This window comes from Marmota marmota, unplaced genomic scaffold (genome assembly GCF_001458135.2).
Source record: "Marmota marmota marmota unplaced genomic scaffold, marMar, whole genome shotgun sequence".
In the NCBI taxonomy this organism is placed as follows: domain Eukaryota; kingdom Metazoa; phylum Chordata; class Mammalia; order Rodentia; family Sciuridae; genus Marmota; species Marmota marmota.
Window position 1 is genome coordinate 5,985,555 of NW_026000051.1, and position 20,416 is coordinate 6,005,970.

Below are 20,416 nucleotides of genomic sequence, written 5' to 3' on the forward strand. Positions count from 1 at the left end.
GCTTTTTTTTTTTTTAACCCATGCTACATTTAATAGCAGAACAATGTGAATTTTAAGATAAAGTGTGATTTAAATCTTAAAAAAAAAAAACCAAACCAAACCTGAGTGTCCTGCAGATCTTGCAAGTACAGTGTATTAGAAAGCAAACTGAACATTGAGTACCTATTTATGGAGCCTGTACTGTGTTCCAGGCAGCTCACGTTCTAATGGAGAGATGGTGAATAAAAAGTAAACAAACCAACAAGACACATTTGGTAGGGATTTTTGTTTGCAACTTTTATGAGTTTTTCATTTTCCTACAGAAAGGACTTCCTTGAGTCCCCAGGTTTGTGAGTTCCCCTGCTGAAGAGAGACTCTTGTTCAGAGTATCAGGCACTTCATTCAGTCTTTCCACTTATTTCCATGCAACTCTTATTTTGGCCATTCCTGCTGCTGGGAGAAATGGACCAGGCAGCAAGAGCTGGGTGAACTCCTGAGTTGTGAGTGTCTCCATCTGGATCAGCATAGACCATTAAAAGGAAGAGCCCTATCTCAGTCTTGGACACTGATAGAGAGAACAGTCCCTCAGCGACTTGGCCCTGCGGCAGAGGCGTCCTGGGACTGTCTCCAGTAAACCCCTAATGCAGTGGTGTTGTGCCAGCTGTCAGTGAGAACCTTGAGAAGGAAAAGGATGTGAGCCTGCCTTTTCCTTTGGGAGAGGCTGTGGGAGAGTGGTGTTGAGCTTTAATTTGAGTAAACCATGTAAATGAAAGTCCCTTGAGGACAGTTACGATTTCCTTTTGGGTTACGAGTACCACTGCTGGCCAGTTGGTTCATTGGCTAACGTCTTTTGTAAAATGAACTGAAAAGTCAATCTATCACCCACAGCCTCTTCACTCCCTGCCAGCCCAGGCCACCGCTGTCTGTTTAGGAGCAGATTCATCACATTTTGATTATCAGAAGTCAGATTTTTTCTGAGAATTAAATTGAATCATTGAATGGAAATGCTAATATCTTAAAATGAAAAGTCATACACATTGGTTGAAATCATTGTTACCACACAAGTTCCTGTAATGACACAGTCTCTTGGAAATCCTTGAGGAGCCAGAGGAGTATCCCCCAGGCAGACACTGGAGGAATGGTAAGGGGCCCAGCAGGAGGAAGCCACTGCACTGTTACAGAGGAAGCAGAGTACAGCCCTCTGGCCTTCAGGAGAAGTGTGGGGTGGGGAGTGCGTGTTGCACGCTCATCTTCTGTGGTAGAAGCTGCAGATACTGTTTGGTATTTATAGTAGTTTTTACAGTAGCTAAATAGGAGTGCTAATAAGCAAGCAAGCAAGCAAACAAACAAACCATGAAGATGAATACCTGAAGAAATAGCCAAAAAAGCTTGAACTATTTGTCTACAAGGAGGAACTTGGGGAGGGGGCAGGGAGTTACTGTATTTGACTATGGTACTTGCAGTATTATTTAGTTTTAAAGCCATGTATGTTACTTTGATGAAGTAAAAATAATTTTCAAATTTGTAAAAAGAAAACAGCTTACATTCAAATTCTAGGGCTCAGGAACCTCACTCCCTTACTTACACGAACCTTCTCTATTTGGAAACTTCCTTCTCTAAAAGCTAGCATCCATCTCATTGGATTAGATGTCAACAAGAACATCATTATTAAATAGTTGCTTCCCATTATAAATGTTTCCAAACTTTTTAAGAACAAAATGTCATGAGTATAACCATCATATTGTGATTTTTGCTAACGTTTTTGTCTCTGTGACCTGTGTTTTCTGTAGGTTAAAGCATAAGCTATTAGCTGAATACTCTGTCCCAGTCTAAGAATGACTAATATCTCTAATATAAATGAAAACAGCTGCTTTTCCATAACATTAGAATCCCAAACAGCTGTCACATGTGCATTTTGACATTCTTTTTTCCTTTTAAATCAGGACAAAAATTAGTTTACTGGATCTACTAATCTGGTTAAGTATATAGTCTAACTTCTTTGGAGAGGTAGAGGAGAGGTCACAGAGAAGCCAGAGTTGAACTGGAACCTAGACATCCCCAAAGGCTTGGCTGTACTTAGGATGAAACCCGTGATGAGACCCTTCTGTACCGAGAGCATAAGGCCCCCATGGGCCTGGTAGTGGCTTCGCACCACTGTCGCCGTTGCCGGTGAGCCTGAGCCTCCAGAGATGGCCATTGCTTTCCTCTTCTACTGAGGATTATCTCCTGAAAGTCTGTATGGGAACCTTTTCCTCTGCAGCCCTGATGTCAAAGGCTGCTGTGGATCAGAAGCTCGTGCTTTCTCTGTTGGCGAAAGCCGACCCTGCTATTGCTCACTGATGACCTTGGTCCTGTCATTTCCTGAGCTCCTTGCTTTAGTTTGCTCTTCAATAAAATCAGGTCCCATCTACCTCCCAGGCTCTAGGGTGCTCTTGACTGTGGAGGGTAAGTCCTGGCTGTCAGAAGACCCTGCCTGGCTCCATTTTGCCCTGTAACTTCTGCTAGCTCTGTGTTGAGTTTTTATTTATGTATCTTTAGTTTTAGGTTGATACATTAGTTTGATTTCATGTGCTGCCGAGGATCTAACCCAGTGCCTCATGCATGCTAGGCGAGCACTCTACCACGGAGCCACCACCCCAGCCCCCTGTGTTGAGTTTTTTAGCCTGTTTGAACTACATTTTCCTCAGTTATGAGGGCAATTGGTGATAGTGTCTTCTTCATAGCACTTTTGTGACAATTCAGTAGTCTTTGCTGCTACTGTATTTCTTGATAAATGTCAGTCTCTGTTTGAGACCCAGTCAAACTCAGTTTTGTAGTATAACTTTGTGTTGTTGTTATTGTTGTTTTAATGTCTATTAATATTTTGAGTCATAATTCAATAAGATTGTAGCTGCTAAGGAACACAGCTTAAATTTAGTTCATGTTAGGTACAGACCAGAGTGTGTGCATCTGTCTGCTCAGCTGCTCATTTGAGCTTTTCCAGGGGTCTCAGGCCTTTGTCAGAGCAGCAAAGCATCAGCAAGAACCCAGAGTATGCTTGTAGGCATGACCTGGCCAATTCCTCGGGAGCACCTTGCATCTGGAGCCGGATATGCAGAAGGGTTAAAAGCAGGAGAAACTTTTGTCATAAATTTTCTTTTCAGCAGGACTTCCCAGGGAACATCTGACATTAGCAGAGAGGAAATGCTGATTGGCCTGGGAGTCAGCTGAAGGAGACAGGAACTGCAGTGGAAGCTGCTGGATTTACTGTTATTAGCAAGGCAAATGGAAAGCCAGCAGGGCAGCCCGCTCCCAGATAATAGATCTAACAAAGAAAACTCCCAGAAAGGAAAATGGCTGGCAGCCACCACTCCTCTCTGTCATTTCTTTCCATTGCTCTTACCTTTTTGTTTTGTTTGAAGCCAAAGGAAAACCATATTTTAACATCTTAGTTATAAGTCACAGTTGGCTTAAAATAAAACAGGATTTTTATATAATTCAGCTTCTACCTGTTTGAGAGCTTGAGGGTCACACATGGCCAAATGTGCAAAGTCATATTGGTATAGTAATAGATAGTCGCTCCTGAGTACTTAGGTGCCAGGCTAAGTGCTTTCCTTGTGCTGTCACCTCATTTAATCTGTACAAGAGCCATGTGAGTTAGGAATCATCTTGCCAAGGCGAAGAGGTGTCTCCATACTGGGGTCCAAGGAGTTCCCAGAGAGAAGGGGGAAGTTGACTCAGGACCAGAGGGGTTCTTGGCGAACACGACAGACAAGAGTTTCAGCACGTGCCAGATAGAGGCATCGATGGGCTTATTTAGGAGAGTGATACACATTCAAGGGAGAGTGCCAGCAGTCTCCAGAGAGATGTGATTTGCCGATTCTCAGCTCTTCTTTTAAAAAAGAAAACTTGGTAAGGGGCAGGTATGGGAAAGATATATAGGAATAATATCAGTTTGGTGATCTCAAGATGGTTTATAGTGGTCTGATCAATCTCGGGATTGTAGGCTGGTCTTCATTATCTGATCAATAGATATCTCTGGAAACTACCCTAAATTATAGCTTTCTGAAAATATCCTATCTCTCTTTACTTAATCTATTTATTGGGGGTTAATTAACAGAGCTCAAGATAATTATCATAAGTGAACAGAATTATGGTTGACCTTAAGATTTTCAGATTTCCTATGAATTTGGGAGTGACTGGCCCAGGAGAAAGCATTAGAACAGATGAAAACTAAAAGTCCTTACCTTTAAATGTTAAAATCAAACTTATCCCAGAAAGATGCTCACAGATTAAAAGGGGCTAAAAGACTGAGACACTACATCTACCTAGTTAATTCAGTTTGTCAAACATTTCCCAAGTTCTGAGGTTGCAAAGATGAGTAGACTCCTGCCTCTCAGTCATACTTCTGGGGCTCATTGGGTCATGGAGAGTCATGGCAAGTGGAATCCTTCAAAATACTGAAATTGTTCTCTTGGTCAGGTCTTCTTTTTTCCAAGCAAGTATGGTTGAATTTAGATAAATTAAATGTGTAATCGATGCACAGAGAAATCCAGGCAGGCAGGTGATGTCAGGGGAGAGGACGAGTGGAGAACCTAGCAGGGCACCAGGCCTCGGGGCAGGGTTCTGGGCCAGGGGCAGGGTTCTGGGCCAGGGGCAAGGGCAGTTACTGGAATGAAACCTGAAGGCCAAGCCAAGTTTTTTGAAAAGGAAGCCTTGCTTTTGGTTGGCCTGGGATTGTAGAAATTCTTTTTGCTTGGAGCTGAGCCTACAGGGGAGAGGAATGCTGAGGGTGTAACCATCTCTTATAGGGAAAGGAAGGAGGCCACCATGGGGATCTGGTAGGGCCTGATGTCACCGGAGTCAGAAGGAAAAAAATAGATGCAACAAGTTGGAGATCCAGGAGGACTTAGGGAACACCCATAATGGAGGAATGTGACTTTGACAAAGTAGAGGAGCAGGTGATCTGGGCACAGCCAAGGCAGGGAGGAGGGAAGCCATGAGGTGAATGCACTGAACAACAGGGAGACCAGTTCAGCTGGGTCCTAGAAGACAGGTGGCAAGAAGTTAGAATGGGGGCAGGGCCTGGGCAGTTGAGTGAGGACTTAACATCTAGATTGGTAGTCCTTGGGGAAATCACAGAAGCCATAAGACTCCAGAGAGCATCCTCCAACAAGAAGGTAGAGAGCGGATGACTGGAGGCCAGGAGATGTTGGGAGGCCACTGCTAGGGGCAAAGGAGCGTTACTAGTGGGTAATGAGACAACTTGGGAGAAGGTTGAGTAAGACTGTTGTTAGCGCTGTGTTCACCACGGAGTCCACAGAGCTTCTTACTCATCTTCTCGGGCCCAGTACATAGTAGGAGTGTGGTAAGTGTTTAAAGAAGCACTGAGTTAATTGATGGCAAGAATTGGGTGTCATCACTGGAAACACCATTGCAAGGAAAAAGAGCTGGTTTAGGAAGAGAAGATTCAAATGTTCATAGTTGATTGTTCTAAAAATTAGAAGCTAAAAGAGGCCTGGAGTGTTCTATGTCCCTGCAGAGGAGGGACCAGCCATTCATGCGAGTGGTGCTACCCTGGAGGGTGGTGGAAGCCCCCGAGGAGCCTGTGGCCTGCCGCCTATGCCTGAAGGGTCTGGCCCCCCACAGCCGCTCTCGCTGAACTGTTTATAGAACACTGTCACTGGGCCTCACTGAATCTGCTCAAAGCCTGTTCAGTACACAAGACCGTTATCCTCATTTTACAGAGCAAGAAACTGACACGCAGAGAGGACGTGGTTTATCCAAGCCATTCTCTGACCTGAGCAGATCTGCAGGGAAGTCTCTGGATTCCAGTGTCCCATTACAGAGCTGAGTCTGGTGATTGAAAACAGTCTGTCCCGAGTGTGCTCTCCATTGGCTGTGGTCGGAGTCACTGCTTTTATGTAGCTCAGAGAAGGCTACAGACAAATGAAGTCTCCTTTTTGATTGTTTCTTTTGTTTTTGTCCTTAGGTGCTTGTGACTAAATTCACTAATTTCACTGGCTGTCAAGGCTGTGTTAAGCAAAATGGGTTTGAACTGCTGTGGTTTTTGAGTACTGGACTGGATGTCAGAAACCTTTGCCATCACGGGAAATTCTGTCACTCTGGATTTACTATCTGTTCCCCTCAGCTGAATTCCTCAGCAGCGTGATTTAGCACCCTGGCTCCCCATCAGCCGGTTTTGGCATTTATTTGAATGCATTACCCCACTGGTTTCCATAAACTATTTTACAATTGTTTAAAATAAATGACTGTTTATTTCCACAAAAACCATCTGTATTTCTTTACAGAGCAACAGATAACTGTATGTAAAATTTGGTAATGTCACAGTGACTCAAGTTAAGAGAAACAGAGTGGATTAAAAAATCAGATGCTCAGAGACCGAGTTAAAGACTCCCATCCCCTCTAATAAGCAATACCTGGATTTGAAGGAGGAAAGATATTTCTTCATTACAAGTAATATCAGGCTCCCTTCTCTGTATGTTCTCTGGCTGGATAGTGATAGGGTGTAGACGGAGCACACCTCATGGTAGCTACATGTCTGCCCCTTCTAGCACATTCTCTACATGCGATGGTGGATGGGAGGCTCCTGTCGATGACTTCCTGCCTTCTCCACCTTTTGGAGTTTAGGATGTCCATGCCTTCCCTCTTGTTCTGATGTCGAGTGGGTTCCGCATAGGCTGGTGGATTGTAGCTAAGTTGACCCTAGGAGGAGACATGTTTGGAACAGGGCGCTGTGGCAAGAGAAGGTAGCCATGAGGAGGGAACCAGACTGATCAGGAGGGGCCTCTGAAGGCAGCTGATAGACAGCTGATAAGATCTTCCATTCTCCAGCCAGTGTCCAGGTAAGCCAGCTGGGTCCATGCTGATGCAGTTGGGGCCTTGATGGAGGGCTCTGACAGGGCAGGGTCTGGAGGCAGATGAAGACGGAGCTCCAGGGCTGCTTTCAGCCTCCACTTCTCCCTAAACACCCTGTGTGCTGAGGCTGTGAAGAGCACTCTCCACCCTCGACTTCATGCACCTAGTGCAGGAGATCTTCTTATGGGTTACTCTGAGAAGTCCAGAGGCAGTGCAAGGAGCAGAGTTTTGCTCCTTGGGTAGAACACATGGACTGTGGAAAAGGAGGGAAGACTGTCTCGGATCATAGGGACACTAGGAGCAAAGGCACGGAGGCTTTGGAGTCTGTTTCTGGGTTACCACATCAGTTGAGGGAGAGATGAGACCAATGTGGCAGCCCTCCAGAGGTACCAGCCACTGCCAGACAACTAGATTTCTCTCTTCATCAAAAGCAGAAGCAACAGCCCAGGGACATGGACCACATGGCCAAAGCTACACACTTGCTGTAAACTGTGGGCTTGGCTCTTTACCTATATTAATTTCTTAGAACAAGTCTGAATAGGTGCTGTCATTCCTGTTCTATAGATGAGAAAGTAAGGCACAGAAAGGGTAGGTAACTTGTCCAGGGCCACACAGCTGATAAGTGGTAGAGCTGGGAATTCAAACCCAAGCAGTCTGACTTATCAGTGTTATACCATTCTGTCTCAGAATTTGCCAGGCACTCCCTAGATACATGCAATATTAAGCTTAGGATAGAGATAAAATCCAGATCTTTCTCCTGTCCCTAGCTATAGGGATGGACTTCTGACACACCATTTCTTACCTCAAAACCTAAGTGAATTTTTAAGTCTACTGTCAAACCCTAAATGGTATCAAAATTCATAAGGTGAGAAGCAAAAACTGCCTTCTTTGTTACTCTTACACTCCTGAGGTGACTATAGTTAACAGAGCAACTGTAAGAACAATGTGGCTCATACCCTTTCAGATTGTATTTGTGGCATACATGTGTATTGCATGTATTTAGTTAGGGTTTTACTCTGTTAACATGTAGCATACTCAGAGTGTATGTGTGTGTGTGTGTGTGAGAGAGAGAGAGAGAGAGTGTGTAATTTTTTTTGTGTGTGTGGCAGTACTGGGGATTAAATCCAGGGAAATTTACCACTGAGCAATATTCCCCCCCCCCACCCTGCCCTTTCTTTTTATTTTTTATTTTTTTAATTTTGAGACAAGGTCTTGCTAAATTGCTGAAGTATCCTCTAACTTGTGATCCTCCTGCCTCAGCCTCCTGAGTTGCTAGGATTAAAGACATGCGCCATCGTGCCTGGCTCAGCTGTTCAGTTTTAAATGCCACCCTGTTGAAGGCAGACTGTTTGCCAGAGGTTGTGGGGCGCCAACAAAGCCTGCTGCTGTGCTAGAGCCCTATGATTTCAGGTGGAGTTTTTAAAAAGACCTCTAGCCAGATCTTCAAAGAGTGCCTTAATAATGGATGGGGGGATGAGAAATAGGCAAAAAGCATCTAATCCAGCCTTCTCAGTGTACTAGAGAAGGCAAGGTCCCCAGGAAGCTGGGTTGAAAGAGCTCTTGATTCTGATGGGGAGTCAGGCACGGCTGCCGAGAGGTGGGGCTGTGCCAGAGGTATGCTCCTGACTCCTCCCGCGAGCCCATCCCTGCAGCTGGGTATTCAAGAAGAAATTTGTTCTGAAGAATTATGATGCTCCTGCATTTTCTCCTGCACAAAGAAGGAAACTCGGCTGCACGCCCTTTCCTTTCCTCCTCTTGGCACTTTCTGATTGATGATTGGAAATGATGGCAATACATAAACTATTTTTCTTTTTATTTTATGACCTGGTAATAGCAGTAACATATTTCCAGTAAATGTTTTCTATCGCAATAAAAAAGTTGTAACAAGACTAGAAATGGGTATAGTTAAACCCTAAAGAAATCACACTTTCAGAACTGTGGATTGAGGCAGTAACTCTGTAAATCATTTAACTTGGAAAAAGAGCTCCCCCTTAAAAAACAGTCAGGGCAAGCGTCTGGAGTTCACGGTAAGTGCCTGCTGCAAGGGCCGCTGGACTCAGTTCTGACCCTCAGGACCAGCTGCCCACTCAGTCCTCCCACAGTCTTGTCCTACCCAACACCCTCACTCCTTTCTGAACTGATAAATCATCTCAACCTTGTGGTGCTCGTGTGTGTGTGTGTGTGTGTGTGTGTTTAACTTAAAGATCAAAAGTGATACTCTTTTTTTATGGGATGTGGCCTAGGAGAATGGCTAAGAGCCCTGGCTGTGGAATCCCACACCCTGGATTCTTATCCTGGCCTCACCAGGGCCCGTGACTGCATCACTCCAGGACAGATTTTCCTCCTGGGTAAGTGGGGCCCACCTCATAGGGTTTTAAGAGGATTTTGGAAGCCAGTGTGTGTAAAGTGCTTTGTTAAGGGCCTGGAAAGTCCTCTGTGTTAGTTTTGTTATAGCGTGGAAATGAAGCCATATTTGACTTGCTTTCAAAAAGGGCAAGTTGATCATTTTGTCAAATTTGTACAGCAGCATACTACCTGACATTCATTGACTGCCTATTAGGAATAAGGCATTGCGTTCTACATTTTTGTAATTATTTCGTGAAGGTCTAGATCAGCTAACTTGCCCAGTATTGCACAGTTTATAAAAAGACCCAGGTTCTCACACCATTCTTTCTGTTCTGAAACCCACACTCTGACCACCTCCCGCTTCTCCCTCTCCTTCTAGCTGTAGATGCTCACAACAGGAGAAATGTGAGTAGTTCCGAATCACACCACATACAGCCTCCTTTGGCTGCTAAGGACTTTCCATGACAACACTGAGAGCCTTTGCTCTTGGAACTCCAAGGCAGCCAGAAAGCAGCGTTTCCTCTCCCCGCTTGCAGGCAGAGCCACTGCTCCTCTGCTCACCCTTGTTTAGGCTCTGTTATCCTTCAGAGGATGAATGGCTGCTGCTTCTATGTGTCTGGTGTTCTTAATGTGCTCTAAAAATTAGGCCTTTCCCAGCTTTTGTCTTTAATTTCTGATTCCAGCTGACACCTTCATTAATGGTCTAGTCCAAGCTTTCTGTCGACTTGAAGACTACTGTGTAAAAGTGGTTTTGCTGTCCTATCAATAATGGTCATAATTTCCCCAATACTCTCATCAGCAGTGAATTGAGTCTTGCAGCAAAGAAATGGAAACCCCAGTACAGTGGTTTGAGAGCGATTTGTCTTACAGACGGCGTCTTCTTTCAGTAAAATCAGGTCAGTGCGGCACTGCTGGGTTAGGTGTGAGTCTGAGACAAATTAGTTGGAGGAAATTGATCATTTGAACCTTTAGTTATTTTTGGCTACAGTCGCCTTATCATATCTGCTTTTGCTTTATTTACATTTGTTTTAATAAACTGTAATCACTGGGATCATCAGGCAAATTAAATGCCTTCCCAGTTTCAGCCAAGCCTGAGGTAGAGGAGAGCTTACGCTCTCTCCACCCCACACAAACAGCCTTCCCCATAGTTGTGGGGTTTGCTTCCATTCTGGAGGTGGTATTGTTTAAACTGGGAAACCCACCCCTCCTCGTCCTCTGGCCCCCTGGCTGGGGTTTGTTTATTGCACAGACTGGCCCCTTGACCAGTCTCTTCTTCATTGCTATTGAAAGTTAATGGGGGCAGAATTGCATTCCCAAACATTTGAACCTGAAGAGGCCAGGGCAGAACTTAGTTGATCTCTGGTGATCGGTTCAATTTAGTTACGATTTTTTGCCATTAGGCTGGGGCTGAATGATGGTGATTTGGTTGAGGCCAAATGTCTGAAGAAAATTGGCTCTCTGATAAGAGTGCTGTTATCGGAGGGGGCTACCTTCTCATTTACATTTAGATGAGTATTGATTATTTATTTACTCAGAGAAGTGAGATTCGTTTCCAATCTTATCTTTCTCGTCTCTGCTTGTCAGCAGAAAGAGAGATAGAGCTCCTGACATCAGGCCAAGATAACAGCACTTTGTAGTAAAGATAAAAGTTGGAATGGGCCTTTTTCTAGACTTGACTGAAAGGATAAGTTTTAAAAATTAGAACTGATGGGTCATGCTTTCAAAACCTTTCCTGAAGGTTCTACAGTTTAACTAGGCAAGAGAATTGGTTCATTGGAACAGCTCTGGTCTTTCTTCTTTTGTAATAGGAATTGTATTTAATTTGATTATATTCAGCTGTTTCACTGAGAGCAAATTGTGTATTGGCTCAGAAGAAGCTGAAGTGTGACCTTATTGTCATGTCAGCTTGTTCCTTTTTTATTATTTAAATTCCATATTATCCAGTTTGAGCCATAGAAGGGTATAGGCTGCAGTGGTTATCGCTTACATACTGTTCGGTGTTTGTGTTAAGATCAAGCAGAAAATGATTGTAGTGGCCCCTAGAGGAAGAGCTGTGAGCATTGGAGCTGAGCTCAGTGCAGACCTATTGGAGGAGCTGATGTTGGGTCAGAGCTCTGATGTGGACACTTCAGCTTGTTGCTGATGGCTTTGGCTCAGTGCGGAACTTGGGATTCAACTGAGCAGACAAGGCTTGGCACAATTTGCCTCAGATGGGTCTCCCTGCCGCCAGTCTTCTCCAGCCTATTGTCAGCAGTGTCACCGCATGAGTCTTATCAAAACATAGAGCTGATCATGTCATATTCCTGCTGTTAGCATCTGCAGCTTTTTTAAAATATGCTTTTAGTTGTTGATGGACTTTTATTTTATTCATTTATTTATATGCGGTGCTGAGAATCGAACCTAGTGCCTCACACATGTGAGGCAAGCATTCTACTGCTGAGCCACAACCCCAGCCTACCATCTGTTACTTTTAAAAGAAAATCCAAGTCTTGACCAGCAGCCTGGGCCAAGCTTCCCAGCCCGCTTCCCCTTGCATCCCCAGGCAGCTTGGGCTTCTTCCACATTGTTTCCTGTGGCCTGCCTGGGGTCCTCAGGACCTCTGGGGGAGTGCACTACCTCCTCTGCTTCTTTTTTTTTTTTTTTAGAGAGAGACAGAGGATTTTAATCTTTTATTATTATTATTATTATTATTATTATTTTTTTAGTTTTCGGCAGGCACAACATCTTTCTTTGTATGTGGTGCTGAGGATCAAACCCGGGCCGCACGCATGCCAGGCGAGCGCGCTACCGCTTGAGCCACATCCCCATCCGGCTGGCGATCCTCTTGCCTGAGCCTCCCGTTGTGGGATTACAGGTGTGCACCACCATGTCCCCTCTCATTTAATCCTCACAGCAATCTTCTGAGGGAAGTTCTGTTATCCCCATTTTGCAGATAAAATTAAATAACTTCCCCAGAATGCACAGCTGGCACTGATACTCATCCTAAGGGTACAGATACCTCCAAGAGTCAGGAAAAGAGCAATGGGAAGGTGAGAGCACCCATCCTGATTTTTTCTGCTCAGATTCGGCCTTCACTTTTATTTGCTCTTACTTAGCTTTTTCTGACCATAGTCTCTCCTGGATTAAACCAGATCTTTTAAGTGGGTGAATGGAAAAAAGTTGTCAGGAGGCATAACCTAGGTGTGTTCAGTCTTGACTATCTTTTCCCCCTTACTAGAACGAATTTTCAAACTCGTTCTAGCATTCACAATAGTAGTGATAGGTTACTTTATTTACTCCTACCTCCATCCAAAAAGTATTTGGAATTTATACAGTAGGCTAAAACATGCACTGACCAGCGAGGAAATCACATGAAGTAAAAGGAAAGCAAAGGTTAAATGGCAAGTTGAATGTGGAGGAGGGGCTGGCACAGAGACGTGTGCTCAGGTCACCACAATTGGGGAACACATTTAGTGCTGAGCTTCCTAGTGGGCAAAGGAGAAAGGCATATGATACCAATCGGAGACAAGATTTGTGTTGAACAGGATACAAGAGCAAGCCAGTTGCCTGACACCAAGGATGGAAGGCAGTTTTTCTTCTTTAGGAAGAAGTAGGGATAGGAAATGCAGTATGGCTTCCCTCTTCAGGCTTTGACAGACACTTGCTTTCCATAGGGTTTCAACGCTCAGCGAGCTCTCAGCTGATAAGGAATTGGTGCTAAAACGTTTTGGGTTTCAGTCTGGGGTTAAAGAGATCAAGGAAGTGACACTGAACATGTATCCACCATCCAATAGATTCTGCAGATTTTCTTTGAAAAAAATCTTATGTGTTTGCCTCAGGTTTACAAAATCCCATAAAAATCTGTCTGGGTATGAAAACTTGGAACCCTCCCAAAGTGCCCAGAGCAGTATTTTGTTCCCAGACCATTCGATGACATAGCATTACTGCGATAAATACATCATTGAATGCCCAAGCAGGTTTTCTCAGGCTGCAGAGTAACTGCTTCCCAGAATCTTCCCTTTGTGTTCCCCTCTGCTGTGAGGTGGGGGGCATGTGGCTTCATGTGCAGCTGTGACATTTTAAAACCTTTTTCCAAAGGGTGGATGTTGCCTTGAGAACTACGTCCTGTTCAGTGTGAAAGAGCCTTTTATATTTCATATAGTCATTTCTTTGGCAAAAGTATATTCATAGAAACTGACCTCACAGTGTGTCTTTTTAAAATGGCTTTTGGCTACTTTTGTTTTCTTTCCTTCCATGTCAGCTGCCCGCCAATTAAACAAGCAGCTGATGGAGACTCATTTGATATATAGTGGGTCTGGGTTATCATGATCTGGATTATGTTCAACAGTCACCTATTAAGAATTTGATATGAGTGAGGTGCTGTGGTTCACAATGTGTATAGAGAATGCAGACCTAGTGTCCCTGATCCTGGTTCCCCTTCTTCCTGAAGGACATCATGCTTAGCTTCTGTAAGAAACTTCTGACTTCCTCTGTAAAATGGAATTTGTACTCTCCGTGTCTTATGTGACTAAAGAGTGAAGGAAATGATCTATAGAGAAGACATGGCCCAGCCCCTGGCACGAAGTAGGCCCTGTGTTGGTGAGGAGTGGTCAGGGATATGGTCTCGTATCCTGGTCAGTGAGTCAGACTCCCTGCTGACTGCCTCACAACTCTAGCTCACTGACTCCTCAGACAGACAGTCGGTTGAGGTAGGTCCTGTCATTACCCCCATCTTACAGATGAAGAGATAGACAGAGGTCAACTAAGTTGGCCCAAAGTCATACAACTGAATTGCTGAGCCAGGACTCAGAATAAGGCCGTCAGGCCCACCCCATGCTGTCTTGCCTCTTGTGTGTATCTATTGTCCTGTCCTTACACTGTCTGGCCTGAAAGTTGGCCCTTTTCTGAGGAAACGTATGAAAAAGTCTTTATATGTGAGGTCTTTTAACTGGTATCTGGGCAAGAATTAGGAGAGAAATCGATTTGTAAGAGGCAGTTTTCTGTTTGGGTTTAGATCTCAAGTCACATCTTCAGCTCATCCACCCTGTCTTCCCCCAAATCAAGGCCCATCAGCCCCTCCTATGCTCAGAAGTGGATTTCCAACTTGTTCTTTACTGTTATGGGAAAGCAGAGAATACCCAGAGCAGAAGGCAACACTCAGAATTTCCATTACTGACAAAATTTGGCATAGGTAGGATTATTCTTAAGGAAAAATGGGAAGGTCGTTCCAGATAGATAGGAAGATAAGGAGATCATGTCTTCATAAGGGGGCTTTGTCTACCACGAACCCAGAATAAAGTGATAGTATGAGAGATTTGGTATGTGTGTACTTTGTTAGCGTAAATTAGATCATTTTCACTTGAATTTATAGAAACCACAAGTTAAGTGATTCAGAATCCAGATGAATCCACAAATCTACAAAAATCTATATTTATAGTATAAACTATGGCCTTTTATAATTGGTCAATAATTTATAGTTTGTAAGAGGAAGAAAGGTTCAAAGCACACAAGCTTTAGAACCTTGGGCTTTATTTTCTCTTCCTACTCCCTATCTTCGTGATCTTGTGCAGGTCACTTCAAGATCCCAATGTGGGAAATGTGGATGATGACATCGTCTCCCAGGGTTGCTCTAAGGAGTCAGTGAGGTAACACACAGAGCGTGCTTGACACATGATGACCACGTGGTAGAGATGAATGTCATTGTCCTACTAGGATTCAAGGAGAAAGTCCTCAAAACCACTTTCAGGAAGGAAACTGTTTTTAATAGAAGTATCTCAAAGTCCTTTAAAAAAAAAAAAAGGTAGAAATGTCAAAATGGTGGCATTTATGGCTGTGAGAGTAGGGTAGGGAGTTGTGGTTAAGGATAAGGGACCTTTCCTGGTGTTCGCTGAATCCCCTGGCTTCCCTGATCCACATTTCCTAAGCAACTGCAAAGACTAGAAGGAAAAAATGTGCAAAGGAAACCAGCCTGAAATCCTCTCTGATGCCCAGGCCTTGGTTCCCAGTGATCAGAACAGAGGGGGCATGTGGACAGCCCAGCTGTCGGGTAGGCTGACAGCTGGAGAAGTCCAGTGCCAGGCACTGTTCTCAGAGTGCCCATGCCAGGGCACAGGGTGACTTAAGATGAATGTCAGTCTGCAAGAACAAATTCTATCTGGTTTTGAATAAGTTATTACATGTGAACGGCCCATTGGAGATGCTACCATGTATGATAATTATTTTATTCTCAGAAAAGTGATAGTAAGAAGTTTCAGAAATTGGGGGTGGGTGGGTACCAGGGATTGAACACAGGGGCACTCATCCACTGAGCCACATTCCCAGCCCTAGTTTATATTTTATTTAGAGACAGGGTCTTGCTGAGTTGCTTAGCACTTGCTACTGCTGAGGCTGGCTTTGAATTCACCATCCTCCTGCCTCAGCTTCCCAAGCTGCTGGGATTACAGGTGTGTGCTACTATGCCCAGTGAGAAATTTGAAAACTTTAAACATATATAACATTTGTTAAATTATCCTAGATAATAATAAGTACTTATTTATTATTAGGAAATTTGAAAAATACAGAGAAGCACAAAGGAAAAACAAAAGCACTCATGATCCCACTAATGTAACTACATTTTAGAATGTATTATATTTTAGAAATAAATACCTCATAGTGTTTTTGTCCCGTATGCTTTACAGTTGTAATCATCCTGCAGATTTTGTGCTCTAATCTGCTATTTTCAGAAACTAGCACAGTAAAATTTTTTTTCTGGTACCAGTGATTGAATCCAGGAGTGCTTAACCACTGAGCCACATCCCCAGGGCTTTTGATTTTTTATTTTGAGACAGGGTCTCACCAGTTGCTTAGGGCCTTGCTAAATTTCTGAGACTGGCTTTGAACTTGCAATCTTCCTGCCTCAGCCCGCTGAGCCACTGGGATCACAGGCATGTACCACCATGCCTGGTTAACATTAAATATTTTTGTAGGATAACTTTTAATATCTTCATGATATTTCACAATATTTTACTTAGTCAGTCTCACTATTAGACCTAAGTTCTTCCCAAATTTTGACTATCATTTTTTTATAAAATGAACATTAAACTATCCCTCTATATCCATGGGGTATTGGTTTCAGGAACCCCTATTGGTACCAAACCTATGTGCTCAAGTTCTTTATGTAAAATTTGCATGAAACCTGTGCACATCCTCCCCTATACTTTAAATCATCTCTAGGTTATTTACAATATCTACTACAATGTAAGTGCTATACAAATAGTTGTTAAATTGTATTTAGGGAATACTAACAGTCTGTACATATTCAGTGTAGACAATTTTTTTTTCCCCAAATATTTTCCAACCTCAGCTGGTTGAATCTGTGGCTGGTATAGATGGCGACTATATTATGGCTAAGCATTACCAGACTTCACTGTAAATTCATAGGTGTAGCCTCAGTACCCCTACACATTGTGTTGCTGGGAGGTATTGGGGCTGGAGACAATCAGGGAGACCAGGCCAGTGTCTTAGAAAGCAGCTCTCCAGGTTCAGGGATGACTCCTTCTCCTCTAAATGGTCCAAAGAGGTCCACAGAGAAGTTATCTTGAAATTCAGCTGTGCATGATATTTCTGTGAGTCCTTCCTACAATGAATGTGCCAGGATCTGGTAATCAGCAGCAAACATGCCTATCAACCGACAGATGTTGGCACTGGCAGGTGACAGGTAGCAGGGATTGTAACAGTCACCTACATTTCCATGCTTTTATTTACATAATTTTTTTGAAATTAGAATTTTGCTATGTGTGTTGTTGAAACACAATACCTTCTTGATTTAAATGCTTCGCATTGAGTTTGAAAAATTGTGTTTTTGAATATATAATTGCTTAAATAGTATGAAAAGGACTGATTATAAATAAAAACTCTGAGAGGAACTCTGTAAGCACTCTGGCAGAAATGCTAATATTAATTAGAGAAAAGATAAAACATGAAAATCAAATGAACCTCTACAGTGCTACAGACGGACATAGAACACGGGAGAACTACTGGAAATGAGTAAAATGCCCAAGACTGATGAAGGGGAATTACTGGTCGTGAATCAACAAATTGACAGTGGCTGAAACATATCTAAAAATATGTTATCCACCTGGGAGCCCCACACGGCCTCTGCTGCTTTCCTCAGATCTCTCCCACCTTCTTCTGTCTGACTAAACACACCTTTCAAAGTCAAAATAATAAGACAGTTTCTTATGCCTCTCATCTTTTCTCTTTTTGGTACCAGAGATTGAACCCAGGGGCACTCAACCACTGAGCCACATCCCCAGCCCTTTTTATGTTTTATTTTGAGACTAGGTCTCGATAAGTTGCTAAGGCTGCCTTTGAACTTGTGATCCTCCTGCCTCAGCCTCCCCAGGCATTGGGATTGTAGCGTGCACCATGCCTGTGGGCCTCTTATCTTTTCAGTTTCCATGAACAAATCACAGGAGCAGTCTTTTGTTTCTGACCATTGGGCCCATTCGTTCCCATTTGTTGTTATCTGAGAAGAGCAACATTTTCATTTGGGTTAACTAAGAAATATATGAATGAATGTATAAAATGCCCCAGTGTTAGTAGTACAGTCTGCCCAAACCCTTTGATGAAAGATAGCTAGAATTCCTGACTTTCAGTTATTGAACTTACTAGTGTCTGTTGTGTTTTCATAAATATTTTGACAAAAACATGAACTAGGAGTCACTGTCAACCTCATAACCTGGAAACCTGAGATTCTTTTTTTATGGTTCTGGGGATTGAACCCAGGGTCTTATACATATTAGGCAAGCACTCTACCACTGAGATACATCCCATCAGGAGATTCAGTTTTTTGTTTTGTTTTATTTTAAGTTTTTTTTTTTTTTTTTTAAGGTGGACACAATATCTTTACAATACATTTACATGGTGCTGAGGGTCAAACCCAGTGCAAGGCAAGCACTCTAACACTGAGCCACAACCCCAGCCCTGAGATTCACTTTTTTAATTTTCATGTTTTTAAAATTTTATTTTGAATTTTGAACTGTTTCCATATTAGAGTTTTAAACACTGTAATGATTGTTTAACTATTATCAATAAGTACCTTTGTAGCAGTGCCTCCTATGAGGCAGGTACATTCCTAAACAGACATTTTTCCTGTATCATCACTGATTTTCACAGTGACATAAGGATTTATACATTACACATTAAGAAGCAGAGGTTCAGGGCTGGGGCTGGGGCTAAGCAGTAGAGCGTTTGCCTGGAATGTGCAAGGCCCTGGGCTCGATTCTCAGCATCACAAATAAATAAATAAATAAATAAATAATTCATTGGCAACAACAACACAAAAGAAACAGAGGTTCAGAGAGGGTGGGTGACCTGCTCATAGCTAAAAACAGTGTGGCCCTACTTGCCTGTAGGTCAGTCCGCCTCAGAAGCCACTTACCTGTCACCTGGTATGGGGAAAACTGAGTGAGAACAGACAAGTGCGGGAAACAAAACCCAAACTCTTCTGTCCTGGGTAACTAGACCCTTGAGACAGACTAGCGTTTTCCTATGGCTTTCCCAACTTTTCATCAGCATGCGGTCATTTCTAAATGTTAAATTCACTATTTCAGACTCGCTCCCCTCCTCCTGCCCCTTTGATCTTCCAGGCCCTCAGTACCGCCTGGAGAAGCAGAGTGAGCCCAACGTCGCCGTTGACCTGGAGAGCACGTTGGAGAGCCAGAGTGCGTGGGAGTTCTGCCTGGTCCGAGAGAACAGTACGTTGGCTGTCTCCCTCCGTGCCCACTTTGTCTGTTGCAAACGTGCTTAGAAGTCATGGGTTTGAACACTCGCTGGCCTGGCTTCCCTAGGCAGATTGAAAGTGGCTGTTTCCCAAGGCAGACTGCAGCCTCTGTGCCAGAAGTGTATCCCAGAGTGAAATAATAGATTCCGTGCTGTTGGCTAGAGTCCACATCCTGTTTAGCAGCCCGTGATTCATATTTGTCTGTTGAACTGTGTCTTCCTCGGTTAGGAGCAGCCCTGAAGACAGTTTAGAAATAGGAGGCCCTTTCTGAGGCAAAGGCAGTTTTGTATGTAAAGCAGCTGGGCCTGTATCGCTGTTCAAACATCAAGTTCACACAATTTTAGCCTTTTGAATACTTAGCAGAAGGCAATGTTGAGATTCCTAGAGCCATGTTGAGCACTTCTCTAACACTTCAGTTAATTCCTTTCCTTCTCTCTTCAGAGCTTCTGGGTTGTGAATTTTTCCTATCCCTCTTCACTGTACTCCCACAGACACAGAGGATAAGTGATGTGTGACAACAGATTGTCCATGGTCACTCCTGCCCAAGGGCTTTCACAAGGGCTGTTTCTTCCTCCTGAGAGACACTCTGCCATTCTGGTTTCTCATCCTTCACTTCAGTTTAAATGTCACATCTTCAGAGAGGCCACCATGACCTCCCTTTCTCCCATCACCTAAGCCTGATCCACCCCTCATTTGGCTCTTCCATTATACTCTCAGAGGCCATACTTCTTTTTAATCATTGCATTTCTATTTACAATTATATGTATATTTATTTATACACACACTTATTTATTATAAATAGATATACATATGATTATAAATATTTATAAGTGTGTGTATAAATAAATTTTTCTATTTATAATTATAATATATTTATTTACACACACGCTTATTTATTTTTCTCAGTCATTGTCTGTCTCTCCCACTAGACTGTCAGGTCTGTAAAGATGTTATAGCAGCTTGTCTTTCATTAATCCACTAGCCCACTAAAGACCGTGTGCTGGAGGAGCTCAGTAAATATAGACTGAAGAGTGAATGAGTCGTCGGTCTGTAGTCACACCACTGACCCTCTAAACCAGACCAGACTGCTGCTTTTCGACCAGGATTTCTGACACCCTTTTCTGGAGCCGCATGCACACAATTCACTGAGAGTGTGAAATGTGCTCTTGGCGTTCAGCAGCAAAGTCTCAAAGCTTGGTGTCCGCACAGTCTGCAAAAATTGTATGTAAATACACAGCAGTAAAAATCACTGGTTCCCAAGTGATCCAAAAATGTTCACATAAATAGTAAACATTTGTTAAATTGTTCTTCCCTATCAACATCTTAAAGCAAAATGTAGTACTTGTTACCTACCCCATAAGCCAGAACTTTCAAGCAGAATCCTGGTGGTGGAAAAGCACAGGGAGAGAGACCCCAACACTGGCAGCAGGAGTGTGAGGAGTGTGAGGAGTGTGCTACAGCTGGTGCACCGAGCAGCATCAGAGTGCTTTC

The 20,416-nt window shown here is 43.4% G+C and overlaps 1 protein-coding gene across 9 annotated transcripts in view; it reads left to right on the forward strand.

The window, feature by feature from the left end:
* Mapkap1 (MAPK associated protein 1) overlaps positions 1-20,416 on the forward strand; it is a 231,631-nt gene that overhangs the window by 151,876 nt on the left and 59,339 nt on the right. For 6 of the 9 annotated variants that reach the window (XM_015497581.2, XM_048813042.1, XM_048813044.1 and 3 more), the window contains one exon: positions 18,792-18,899. The exons of 2 other annotated variants lie outside the window; for them this stretch is intronic. In XM_015497581.2, coding sequence (XP_015353067.1) covers positions 18,792-18,899 — 108 coding nt within the window. Of the gene's footprint in view, positions 1-5,950; positions 6,244-18,791; positions 18,900-20,416 lie in introns of those variants that run through there. One more of the 9 variants, XM_015497586.2, reaches the window with a different exon arrangement.